Genomic DNA, 14,253 nt, shown 5'->3' on the forward strand with positions numbered 1-14,253 from the left:
AGTCCTCAAGGGAATATCAGTAGGAGGGGGAACAGCAACTTCCTCATCTACAGGAACCTTGTCCGATAAAAGCTGAGTCTCAAGCAAGGGAGAGACCTACCGTGGTGGCAATGCTTTACAAGCAGAGTCCACACTCACTGGTGCATTAGTAGCGGACCAGAACGCAACGTCATGTAACTGCTTGACAGTCTGTGAACTGTCAACAACTGAACTGTCAACCACAACAGGTGCGTGAGGACGCACAGCGTCCTCGAGACTGCTTTGACTGCCTAGACTGAGCAGTCAAAACAACTCTAGAATGCGGAGGTTGACGCACAACGTCAAAACAAGTCAACTCCGATTGTTAGTGAACGTCTTGAACGTCAACAGGAGCATCAGCAAGTGGCCTAACGTCCAAATGCGGCTGAAAAACCACACGAGACCGCATCGAGTGTGGTTCTCAACAACCTGACTGACGTGACTAAGCTACGCCAACGTCAACAGTAAGCACAAAGGAACGTTAGGTTGGCTGAAAGCCAGGATATCGATGAGATAAACGGCTAGACTCAACGGACTAATCGGCAGAATAGTCTTCCATAAGGGAGGCAAGCATATACTGCATGTCTTGCCATACAACCCATTAAGGATCAACGGAAATGGTTGTGGTAAGAGACGAGGGTAACGTCTGTGACCGCAACACTTTGCCAACAAAAAAAAAGACTCTCGGAGTCTGTGTTACGCTTTTGTTAGGCGGCGAGCAGTTATCCGATGACTGCATAGGGTCAGAGCTGTCCTAATGGTTGTAATCAGGACGCTGGACCTGTCCTGAAAGGACTGACTTTCGCTTAAGGGCTTCGAAACCTTGTGACAGGTTTCTTATGCGAAAAGCCTTCGGATGACGAGGAGAAAAAACGTCTCTCTCGTCTTATGGTAGGGGAGATCTTGGTAAGATACACCCGATACCATAGAGGGAAAACGTCTGTTCGTTGATCAAGGCCTCTCGAACCCATAAGTCGTTTGACATTACTTCTCCCCTGGGCTTGGGAGCATGCAAGAGGTCCCGGACTAGGTGAACGACAGGCACGAACAGACGAACCCTCGGACGCAACACTGTAACACTTTGCGCATATCACTTTATCACTTCGATTTTCTGTTTTGCACTTATTTAACTGAAATCGAAAATTTTACTGATTTCTACCTGAAACACGCAATTCTACCCTTCATTAAAAGGTAGTAATTGCGAAATCAGTTGTATAATGCAAGCTCATTAATACCAGCAAAAAACAGAAAACATATTTTAAGATAAAAAAATCAGTGGCTGGGAAAGAGACTAAACACTAGTTCATATAACTACGTTTTCAATCTCTCACCGCACATAGCCTGGGGACGAGAATAAAAAACTAAAAACGTTTTATCCTTCCTCCCCGTACAGCGACTAGGGACGAGAGTAACTCGAGAACAACGTTACCCGCTTGAACGGAACGTTTTCTCTCCTCTCTCTCCCTCCGTCTCTATCTCTCTCTCTCTTTCTCTCTTGATTTCGCACCTAAGAGAAGAGCCCAATTATATTTCGTCAAAAAAACATGTTATTTGACTAAAGGAAAACACTGAAAGGGGTTTTTCAAATAAAAAGTTCCTTTAAAATAGAATTTAAAACATTTAAGCTAAGAAAGAATGAACAAAACGTCAGAATCGATTTACTCTTACTGCAAAGTGAAACCGTGATACACTCTCTCTCTATCGTAACGATAGAGCGCATGTTGAACGTCCTGAACGTCAACAACTGCGTAGCATAAATAAACTAAACGTTAGTTCATCTTTGAAAACAGTACGAAGACTATCAAAGAAATTCTTTCATAAAATATTACATTTAAAAAGTTTTAAATCCTTAGCTCTTTAAAAGCTAATTACGATATAAAGGGCTCAACGTTGATTAACTTCGGTTTCCAAGTTAGGACCGCCTACTCTCAGGAAGGTCGCATATAAACAAAACATTAAAATTTATTTTTATATGTTTATAATAAATGGAAAGTTAAGCGAAAAGGCCTAATAAAGGCGGAGAGATATAAAATATATAGATCTATAACGTGATAAGATAATTACTAAAAGTCTAAACACACTTCCGTCTAAGGGAAGGGTCGGCCATTTAAAAGTGAAAGAAAGTCCATACTCTCTTTGTCACCATAATTAAATCTATCCAAAACGAGTTCAAGATTTAAGATGAAGATAAAACACCTACATAGCGAAAGCTCAAAACTAGAATATAGTACTTCACCAAATAGATGTGAAAAACTCCAGTTTAGCAACAGCGAGTAAGTACGTCTTGTCGATAGCTCGACAGAGAGAAAATTGAGTCTTTGTTTACATTGAGTACTGGGTATCTGGACGACAGATGGCGCTGTTGGGCACACCCGCAACCTGTGTAGCGATCGCTGGCGAGTTTTTACCGTAGAGTTGTCTGTCGGGCAACAGAGTTGCAGCTATATAATCACCGGCTAAGTTAAATATTGAAAATAGAGGATTTCGATTAATTCCACCCAAAAATATTAACATCGTTTTTGTAACCGCAATTGCTGTAGAATTATTATTATATTTGCTTCCAGCTACATTTCTGCGATTTAATTTTGAATTATTGAGATACGTCAAATTTGTATTAACCCGAAAAACAACCAAGAACTATTCACAATAAAAAGTGGCTTATCTTCTTTTCTCCAAGTAATAACCAAAATCAATGTTCAAACCATTGGTTTTTCAATTCAAATGGTCAACTGAATACTAAGCATATGTAAAACAAGAGGGATTGTGTATTGCACTTGAAAAAGGTAGAAAATTATTTATAAATTGATTAAGCACGATCACAAAGTACAATGAAATAGTACAGCAATAATAATTCCCATACCAAATTTCTATTTATTTTACAACAACAAAAAAACAATGCAAAGAACAGTAATACAAATTAAATTCCCTATGTATAAATGGTACCCAGTAAGGTCATCATAATACTCCACCAAATTTGTTTGAAAGAAACTGTAGAAGGATGGTTTGACTGTGTCCAAAATAGCACTCAACGAAAACGTGAAAAAACACTAATTTCTCCATCAAACACAGCTTATGATGAAGAAAATGAAGATACGGTATTACTCCATGAACTTTTTTCTGGATGCTGTATTAATGTACTTACATATACAGTACGATCTTGAGTCAGTAAGAAATTAGTCAACTTCCTAGCTGACAACCACATTAAAGTCAGTACAATTACATGCTTTAAACTCTGCACAGCCACCTTCATGCCACAAAAAAAAAAAATTGCAAATGTTTACATTTCTCTACTTAATTTCAAAAGAAGCAGAAATCATAATAGAAGAGTCTTGTCACGCCACAAATAACTATTAAAAACAGAATTTTAATAAGATTTATTTCCATACTTAGCTGGATTCAACAAGCTTCCTCACCATAACCGTTTGTTTTATGACCTTCAATATTAAAGAATTAAAATAATTCCTACTCTCCCCTTCACTTAAATTGCCTTTCCCCTCTAATGCGTTACGATTTGGGACACCGTCTGTGGTTCTCTATGGTAAACTCTATTGGTCAGTCGACTTCTAATGGAAAAGTAATTATATCAGCATATAGTACACACAGGAGGTCCTCAACTCCCAAACTTAATTGGTTCCAAGAGGCTGTTTGTAAATCGAATTTTGTTAAATTTTATAGGCCTAATCTGAATCCAATGCCTATAATTTCCAGTTAAAGAAGTCAACAAATAGTCGGGTTTCGTATGAAATAGATATCAGGTTATGACAAATGTCATTTTGCTTATTGTATTGAATATAATATTGTTTTATTAAGTATTTCTTTATACTATATTTTATTTTCAGTTGGATTTGTGTTTGTAGTTCAAAATGTATGTAGTTCAAAATGTTTGTATCTCCAAATGTTTGTAAGTTAAGGACCTTCTGTTTTTGGAAACTAATCCTTCTACTACCTAGATAGCAGTACAGTTGCACCTCAGCAATTGCGAGGGTTAGGACAAAAAACACACGGAATGCTGTAAGTCCCTGAAAAAATGGATGTGCCCTTCTGATAAGACTACTCACCACCCTAACCCAGTCACCACTGTTTTTGCATAATTGACTTTCAGCAAACATCAATAATTACTAAAGCTTAAAAATTTACTGTACTTCCTATAGCTAAAGGTAAATCTGTTTCCTATGCTAAAAATAAAATGTGAACTTTTTCTTTCAAGGAGTATATCGCAACATTTTTCTTACATTTACAATTTTTCCTATTCCTCTTTAGCCTTCCTAATACAGTAAAGATGAAACTCAACTCTATCGCTAGTTTAAGGAGACTAAAGAGGATATGGAAAAATAATATTGTAAGTATAACAAAAAGATTGAAATATATTACTTACAATCGCAAAATTAAGCTTTTAACTTTATTAGAAAAAAAAACAAAATAGGATAGACTGATACTTTTATAGACATTAATTTTTAAGCCCTTGTGAACAGCAAGGGTGAAAAGCAAAAGAACATTAAAAAGCGTACCGGTCGAGACAAAGGGGTCACCATAAGAAGGCCGTAATAAAAAAAATTTATAACTAAAATAGTATCATGAGTCTCTGGAGCAAATAAATGAAATCACAATCCCAATTGCGAACCCCAAACTCAAGAGTCCTATGTGCGACTTCCAGTCTAAATAACTGTCATAAAAAAATAATCTAATATCTAAATGAGAGGACAGAAACACACCTACGAGATATCATTATCATTAGTATTATCATTATATATTCAGACATACTGTACAGTATAATTTTTTTTTTTCAACTACTGGCACAATGTCTTAGTACTGAAGTGAAAATTACTAGATCTATAGAAAAGGTTCATTATATAATTAACTATAGATATTGCAACTATGTTTAATCAAACATGTATCCAAGATGCTCCACTATCATATTATCATCATCATTATCAACATTATTACTATGATTTTCATTACAATACAATATAGTACACTATAATAAAGTCATTACAGGTGGCAACCGAGTCACATTGCTAGACTCTCATACGGCGATGTCATAGCCCCTGGACTCTTCAGTCATTGCTACCAAAACAAAGGTTGTCTGAAATCTATCTCCACTTTACAGTACTGTATTTACTTTTCATAAAAAAAAAAAACCATACCTTTAATATTTAGGGACTCTACTAAATGATTGTGTAATGTATAGTTAACAATTTGGATGTAGTAAGCAGCAAAGTGACTAAGTTAATGTTTATACAGGTAGTTGTAATGCTTTAACCCTTTTACACCCAAAGGACGTACTGGTATGTTTCACAAAACTCATCCCTTTACCCCCATGGACGTACCGGTACGTCCTTGCAAAAAACTGCTATTTATAATTTTTTGGCATATTTTTGATAATTTTTTGAGAAACTTCAGGCATTTTCCAAGAGAATGAGACCAACCTAACCTCTCTATGACAAAAATTAAGGCTGTTAGAGCAATTTTAAAAAAATATACTGCAAAATGTGCTTGGAAAAAAAATAACCCCTGGGGGTTAAGGGTTGGAAAGTTCCAAATAGCCTGGGGGTAAAAGGGTTAATACAATAACTACTGTAATTATTTGTGTATGTATAAATCTACTTGTACATTTGTTTGAGAGTTGTATAATTTGTTTGATAACTTATAATCACTCTATTGTTTCTGATCTTTAGTAATTTGAAGTGATTGCATATAAATTCCTACTGCCTCCTATTATATCCTTTTCAGGCAATGTGAGGAATGAAGAAGGAATTGTTAGTACAATATCAACATGCATCACCTTCTTCCAAGAATAATAGGCCATCAACATCCATATTTTCATTTTCACTTGGCAAAGGTTAAATTAAGTCTCTTCATAAAGTTCTTACTGATCTTAAGATATTTCATATTCTTTATTCATTACTTCTCATATAATTTACTTATTTCCTTTCCTCTCTGGGCTAGTTTTCCTTATTGGAGCTCTTGGGCTTATAGCATTCTGCTATTGCAACTTGGGTTGTAGCTTAGCTAATAATAATAATAATAATAATAATAATAATAATAATAATAATAATAATAATAATAATAATAATAATCAGGGAAGTGGTACTGTCCAGCCGTTTCATCCATAGGACTTCCTGCCATGCCGTGTGTCCAATATCTTTCATATAAATTTAGAAGAGTACTAGAGATTTAGAAACTACCAGATACAGAGAAACGAGAGAAAAGCCAGAAAAACACTACATATATTCTTTTAATTTCCTTAAAGTAGAAAATGACATTTCATACAGGCACAACATAAAACCACCAATATCAAGATTTTTTGCAGCCACATATGTACCTTCTAATTCCATGGCCATACAGATGTTTGAATTATTCCGATCCAAAGAAATCTTCAAAATCAAAGTTTATCAACACTGCCGGGTAAAAACCATAAACACTCACAAGCAGACCTCTTAACAACAACAAAAAAGATAACCTGAACATCAATGAAGGACACAGTCAAACAGACGATCATTTATCACTGGTTTATCATACTACTCCAGTACTCGAAGGTACTACTGATTTAAACAGAAACCACATTACCTTCTTGAACCAAAATAAAAATGCCTAAACAGGACTCACAACACTTATGACGACAGCAATCTCTGCATGGCTAACACAAAGATGAAATGGGCTTTAACAGTTCGACTTGCAAACAACACGGACAGACACGTATGTGTACTATTAACTACTACAAATCCTGAAACACAAAATAATTTACACTGAAAATTTCTGCAAGTGAAACCGACACTCGCTTTCACTGAACATGCTATAAATAGTCTAATGTGCAGGAACAAGAAGCACAATGAACTTACTGCTGCACGTCCTCCAGGCTGGATGTTAAGGAAATAGGAAAGATTTAAGGGTAAATACAAAGAAAAAATCTCTATGCTTTTAGGACAACTCCCGAGTCTCACATGTGCCGTAGAGTAATGCCTCGATTTATCTTACACTATAAAGCTTTGCTTTTAATAAAACACGCTTAACAGTCTAAAGCCTAAACTAATAACACAGCAAACTAAAGATATTTTAAAGCAAGTATTCTTGGGAGGCTTTAAAAGATGTAGCAGTTTTTCAAAACCTGGAACTTAATCAAATAAGATTGTTAAAACAAAAACTTACAATGAGACAATGTATGATCTATCAAAATGAGAAATGGTTCCTCCATGTCAATTGATGGCAATCCCTTAGCAAAATTTTCTTATATTTGAAATTTTGGTAAAACTATTTATTAAGCTTTGTAAACCTGCAAGCAAGGATGGCTCTATATGCAAAATATAAGTAAGACTATAAGCACATTTTCAATTGCACACTATTCAATATACCTGTACACTAACGGACAACTAAATATTACTTAAAATACTTGTAACTTGGTAACAGTGGCTATATGAGTGGTAAGCACAAATCACTTCTTCTATTCGTGCAGCAATGGTAAGCCAAAGAGTACGCATTTAGACATTTCTACATAATATTAGAAAAAAAAGTTAGAAACTTCAATAGAATTTTATACTTTTTGTAAAAAAAATTTGGTTTTCTAAAATTTAAAATACCCAAATTTGAATGAATAATGCACAAATAAAAAAAGTTATGTTAAAAATCCCACTTTATAATACAAACACTGTTTGGAAACTATGAATAAGTTTAGGAATAAAGTTATGGTAATTGAGTGATTAAGTTATAGGGTAACTTAAACAGCATCCAAGTATCCCTCAATCTAATTTTGATAAGAGAAAACGAGACATTACTTTCAAGTGCTCAAAGCGACGCTACTATACTAGACTTATCAATGCAGATTACCAAAATTGTGAGGCCACACATAACTATGTGTGGTAGAACAGTAATTTAAAAGGTATGATTATCTAAACAATAAAACAGAAAGAAGTACACCTTTATAAGTAAAATAAGTACTATACCATTACATAGAAGCAAAATTAAAGATGACCTCCATTTCTAAAAGTTCAAATATTCCTGAGCCGAGCCACAATGATACTACTAAAAAGACACTTCATAAGATTCCTAAACACGAATTAAGATTATAATTATTCACCTTCACATTGTAACCTTCAGCTGTATCACCTTCTTCAAGGAGTCATCCTGTTTTCATAAGGGGTTTTCAACCAGATTCAAAGAATCATTCATTTCTTTAACCTATTACATAACCTCTGGTAATACTCATAACAATTTAAACACCATTATTAATCAGTCCAGCATCACATTTATTTCATAATTAGAGTAAGCTGTCCCCAAGGTTTAGCTACTGACCATAATCTCATGCAGTTTGAATAGCACTAATACTGTATGTATTGTATATCATCAATACTAAAGACAATTCAAAACTTCTATATTTGTCGTAAGTTCGACTGCTAAAATACAGCAATCAATAACGGAGACCTTGATGATTTTCTAATACTTAAAAATAAAGACTTGAATGTGAAATCCAAGACATGCGTGGGTGTCCTCTAATTATGAGTATTATATTTTCTTAACAAAAGAAAACATTTTAGTTGACGCATTGGGAAAAAAAATCATGACTTCCCGTATCTCACCTAATAGGAAATTATGACCCTCCTTAATGATTCATACAGAATAAGACTTACTGCAATAGTTCCCTGGCGAGGATATTTAGTGGATGCCACATACGAACACTTGACCGTCAACACCACAGCATTCATGAGGTTCTTAGCAGCCTGGATGAGAGAAGTTGCGGAATCCAACTGCAAAAGAAATCATAATCACTTACTATAAAGTTCAAAATGTCAAAGTCACAATTCAAAGCAGATAAGTAATTATTCATAGGTAACATTATATCAACTATTTTGGTCTACTATTCAATCTTAGGGATCCAGAAAACAAATGATATTTCCCTACAACTAAATCATAATAATGTATGAAGAAGATGCTGAACAAAATTAAGAAAATGAAGCTTGTGAGGAAGGATCTGATTCTATGAGCTGTAAATTATCATTAGGGTTAACAGAGGGCAAAAATGTTTTGGAGAGGCAACTTATTAGCAGAAGCTGATTAGGCTAGGCCAGTGATTTTGATGGTAGAAGTCTCATAGGCACCTACTAATTCATTATCAAGAGAAAATAGGGACAGTTGATTGTAACAGAGGAAACCTTCTTATATAAAAACTGTAAGGGGAGATTTCAGCCCATCAATCTCATTTATAACAGCTATCTGTTCACTCCCTGCCTGAACAGCAATTTTCATATCACCAGCCAAACCAACAAGTCTAGCCTGTTCTGATCTTTCCCGTAATTTATGGTCTTTCCTCTTGCATTTAGAACCCTTATCATTAACCCTTGCAGAAACTATTTTGACTTAATCAAACCATCAGCTTTTTGGAAAATCCATAAATTTTGTATATTCACGCTTTAAAACTCAATGTCACCTCCGACACGAAACACATAGGTAACAGGATCTTTACCTTCTAAAAGAAGCCTACTCACTGAACATTTAGAACATACACGAATCTCAAGACCGGCAGAAATCCTAAAGTACCGGGATATGCTTAGATCTATGAAATAAATGAAAAGGCACTAAATGATGCTTAAATATAAAAATTGTGCTGACAGAGGTTGGTATGTCTACGTGGAGTGGAGTCGATAACTACCAAAGGTGGCATTGCTAAACCAATACACACTTAAGGTTTAGGCAAAGAAACATAGGTAACCCAAGGTAAGATTCATTGAAATAAATACACATCCACTAATATGCCAGATGCAATACATGGCAAAGAACAACTAAGTTACTTGTCCTTGGAAAAAGAAAGGACAAGTAAATCCCTAAATTTACGTGTAACCATGAAATACAGTGTTGAAAATTTTCTGAACAACAAATGCAACTATTTCACTTACCCCAGATACAATAAGTTCTCCAGAGATATTCTGCACATCAGCTTTTACTTTTGAGGTGATGTTCAACTGATGGCAATAAAGAGCAATGCGGTCAAGATAAGCCAACATATCATCCTTGGTCCTAGACTCAGGGCATTGATCAGCAATTTGTCTTGAAAGTTTATCTAGCTTGGTACCAGCCTCAGAAATCTTCTTGGCAGCATTAATAACATCCATTGTTGTTTTGAGAGGCCCTCTTCCTCTGTAAAATGCAAACAAAATCTACATTATTAACCATCAAACGAGGGTCATATTTACTAAGTACAGTATATTCAATAAAAAGATGACTAAATTTTACAAACATCAAATTCTAATGGATTTCCCACGAATTTGATCAATGTCATCTAATTACTGGAACAAGGAAAATATCTTCTCTCACAGAGTTGGCCCAAACTGGAACAAAAGAGCTGAAGATGTGAGATTGCAAAGTAAGAATAGCATAAGGCAACCTTATAAAGTTCTCGGACAAAAAGCAATTCAGACAAGGGTAAAAGAACCTAGATATATCAGTACATACCTTGTGAAGTCTGTCATTTCCATCATGATCATACACATGTGTTTGGCTAACACAATGATGTCATTGCCTGTATCATCCCATTTAGCTACCTCCTGGTCAAACTTCACTTTCTCAAGACGGAAGTTCTCGACCTGTGGTCAGATAAATGACAATGAATCTATTCTTGCCTAAAAGTTTAGCAGCACAGTTTATATACAATATTTTACAGTGTACTGCATGAAAGTTAATTTCAGCATTATTTTCAAACATGCAGTGACATACTAATGTAAAATAAAAATAAGCTTAACCTGAGCAGCAATCTTATCCTTATCTTCCTCGCTCAAGTTCCGCATAGCATCGCGAGCAGTCGTGATACCACTCACACCAGGATACTCGTCAATTGTTGTGTCTACTGTGTGTGCACTCGCTGAAATGATTCAAATGCAATATTACTAATACATTCATAAGAGACACACTTGTTAAGCTCTAAAATAACTACCATTTCTAATTGTTAGATACACAATCAAATGTTATGAATGCTGTATGGCTACTCTATAGTTAGAATCACTGAAACCAGTTGAAATAAGGTAAATCTTATCAATAGAACATTTTTTAAATCCATTAAAACATAATTTTACTACATTAACTTGGCAAACCAATTATATCATTGATATAAATATCAATCATTACAAAACAATGATACAATTTTAATGGATAGTCTACACGATTGTGTTTTATATTTTCTAGTTCTATACACTAAATGACAGAATTTTTCAAATGATCAATCTTTACTTCTCTCCAAGAACCAGTAGCATTTTAAGACAAGGCGTTGAACTTACATATACTGTAACCAATGCACAGAACACAGACTGTTACAAAACACTTACATTTACTCCTAATTTCCAATGTATGATATTCATCGGTCAGAACATCATCAGGATCTAATTCATCGTCTGCTTTGTTCATAAGAACAGCCATTCGAATTTCACGGACACCATCGTAAACCAGGTGAGAGGCATCTATGAATTCATTCTCATCCACTTCCTTACCCGGAGTACTGCTCAGAGCCTCTACAGCAACATCTACTCTCTGGGCAAAGTTTGGCAGGACTGTAAAATAAAATATAGCTTGAGAAATTTGTTGCTAATTCATATAAAACTTCATATGTCTTATATGGAGTAAGGAGATCAAGAGCTGAAAAAAAAGTATTAGAAATCTATAGTCATTGCAGCTCATTCATTCCTTCTGTATTCTACAAAAAAAATTAAATTCCTATAAATAAGATCTCCCTTTATATCAATTCATATCAAATCAATCGTCCCACATAGTCACATACTGTTAAGAAACTATTTTGGTATAAACTCCAAATAGTAAACCTGAAAATAACTGCAAATAATTCCCATGTTTTAAAAGATAATTCCTAACCTTGGTCTCTAAGTACTTTCACTGCTTCTAGGACTCTGTCTGTGTACATGCAAGGCTCGTAATTGTCCATTTCAGAAGCAACAACATGGCAGACACGTGCTGAACGTCCACGGATGGCACCAGCAATACGATCCAAAGTATCAGGGTCACCCTCGTTAATTGCACGGACACACGTTTTCACATCTTCCAGGATGTGACTTTCTGTGGAGAAAAAACAAAATAATTAGGTAAAATATTCAGCGGTATATTATCATTTTTATTATCATTACTTGCTAAGCTACAACCCTAGTTGGAAAAGCAGGATGCTATAAGCCTAAGGGCTCCAAAAGGAAAATAGCCAAGTGAGGAAAGGAAATAAGGAAAAACTAGAGAAGTTTAAGAACAATAATATTGAAATAAATCTTTCATATATAAACTATAAAAACTTGAAAATAACAAAAGGAAGAGAAACTAGATAGAATAATGTGCATGAATGTACCCTCAAGCAAGAGATCTCTAACCCAAGACAGTGAAAGACCATGGTACAGAGGCTATGGCACTACCCATACCTATACTGTACTTAAAATGAAACAGGAAATAAAATTATGGCTCATCATATCAATTTTACTAAAGATGGTTGAACAACATATTTTTTACAGCATCTGTGCAATAAATCTGTAGTATTAACTATTTCTACTACATACTTATGATAAAAAAACTTTAAATATAAATATAATAAGGAAGATACAGTGTTATCAGAATAAGTTTTTTTAAGTCAAACTCATTATTCATCAGATGCCTCATTATAAATTAGGACTATATAACCAGGCCACACAAACCTTTTGCAGTAGGAAAAAGATGACTTACCGTGCATACCCTAACCATCCTATAAGGCTATAATTCATCTCCCTTGTGCAATGCTGTATTTAACCCATGACAGGACCCCTATGGTTCAAGCTTCCTTGGGCCCTGTGACATCCCCCAATATTCCACGCTCACTTTTCATAAAATTTATTACAATAATGTTACAACTGAAGTAATTAATAAAGTTTTCACATTTAACACTAAAAAGAAAAAGTTGCGTAAGGCCCTGCTTTTGGCAAGTCCCTAGGCTTCAGCCTAGTTAGCCTTATGGATTATGTGGCACTGCCTGTGTTGTGCAAAAAGGTAACAAACAAAATGGTTGTCGAGTCAAAACAAAATGGTTGTGGAGTAAAAAAATAAAAGGTTGTAAAGTCAAAACAAAATGGTTGTAGAGTCAAAACAAAAAGGTTGTGGAGTCAAAACAAAAAGGTCTAAACTGGTTGCAGAGGCAAGTATGACTATAACACCAAGACTGACAGTCAGTACTGGAATACATGTTGGGTACAGCATTATGAAAGCAAAATTATAAAATGCCAGAATACCAATTTGGGAGGGAAGAAAAATGTCCACTCTCGCCAAATTATAAACTGTTAAAATGGCATAAAGATAGAGTATGAAATGTTATGAAATGTAACATAAGGTGATGACCCATATGAGATTGAATGTTTATATGGTAAATCTTTCGTCTGTACTCAGCAAAAATAAATATCCACTAGTCAGTGTTAACCAGAACAGTAATTGTTACCAATACAGGGAGTTTGCTAGGCTAATGCAAAGAACATGCAAAATCACAAAGAGAATAAAAAAGAAGAGACAATAATTGATATAATAACAGATACACCAATAAAACAGGGGGCTGAGTCAACAAGGATTCTGTCCCTTAAGACCCACTAGAAATGACAAGTGCTCAAACAGGTCTCAGAGTGGATCAAGAGAAAGATGAAGAATTGTTTCTCATCAGCACTCCAATCATGAATGGTCACAATTATCAATCCCAATAAAAGGCAGGATATAACAAGCCCAAGGGCTCCAACAGGGATAAACAGCCCAGTGATTAAAGGAAAGAAGGAAATAAATAGCCTATACTCATTTAAGAAAAGTAATGAATAAAGATATAGAATAACTAGGATAAAAAAAGACGTTAAAATATATCTGTAATATACAAACAATGAAGAGAGAATCATGTCAACCTTTTCAACATAAAGACATTTGTTGCATGTTTGAGCTTTTGAAGTTCCACAGATTCAACTTTTTTTATTAAGATCATTGCACAATCTGGTCACAGCTGGAATAAAACTTCTAGAACTATGAGCAAGGTTGAGCTTTATGATGGAGTAAGCAAGATTAATAGAATTAACTGCAAACCTAGTACTATCATTATTATCATCATCATTACAAGCTAGGCTATAACCCTGATTGGAAAAGCAATATGCTATAAGCCCAAGGACTCCAACAGGGAAAAATAGCCCAGTGAAGAAAGGAAACAAAGAAATAAAAAAGCTACAAGAGAAGTTATAAACAATCAAAATAAAATATACTAAGAACAGT

The 14,253-nt window shown here is 34.8% G+C and overlaps 1 protein-coding gene across 8 annotated transcripts in view; it reads right to left on the reverse strand.

Annotated features, from left to right (window-relative positions):
- The window catches only part of LOC137655833 (catenin alpha-like), a 486,208-nt gene that overhangs the window by 12,438 nt on the left and 459,517 nt on the right, over nucleotides 1-14,253 (reverse strand). For 6 of the 8 annotated variants that reach the window (XM_068390013.1, XM_068390007.1, XM_068390008.1 and 3 more), the window contains 7 exons: nucleotides 11,863-12,063; nucleotides 11,325-11,546; nucleotides 10,746-10,864; nucleotides 10,459-10,589; nucleotides 9,903-10,143; nucleotides 8,640-8,756; nucleotides 6,858-6,875 (listed from right to left, as the gene is read on the reverse strand). In XM_068390013.1, coding sequence (XP_068246114.1) covers nucleotides 6,858-6,875; nucleotides 8,640-8,756; nucleotides 9,903-10,143; nucleotides 10,459-10,589; nucleotides 10,746-10,864; nucleotides 11,325-11,546; nucleotides 11,863-12,063 — 1,049 coding nt within the window. The remainder of the gene's footprint in view (nucleotides 1-6,857; nucleotides 6,876-8,639; nucleotides 8,757-9,902; nucleotides 10,144-10,458; nucleotides 10,590-10,745; nucleotides 10,865-11,324; nucleotides 11,547-11,862; nucleotides 12,064-14,253) is intronic. The other 2 variants (XM_068390014.1, XM_068390012.1) reach the window with 1 other exon arrangement.

Source organism: Palaemon carinicauda, chromosome 16 (assembly GCF_036898095.1).
Source record: "Palaemon carinicauda isolate YSFRI2023 chromosome 16, ASM3689809v2, whole genome shotgun sequence".
NCBI lineage: Eukaryota > Metazoa > Arthropoda > Malacostraca > Decapoda > Palaemonidae > Palaemon > Palaemon carinicauda.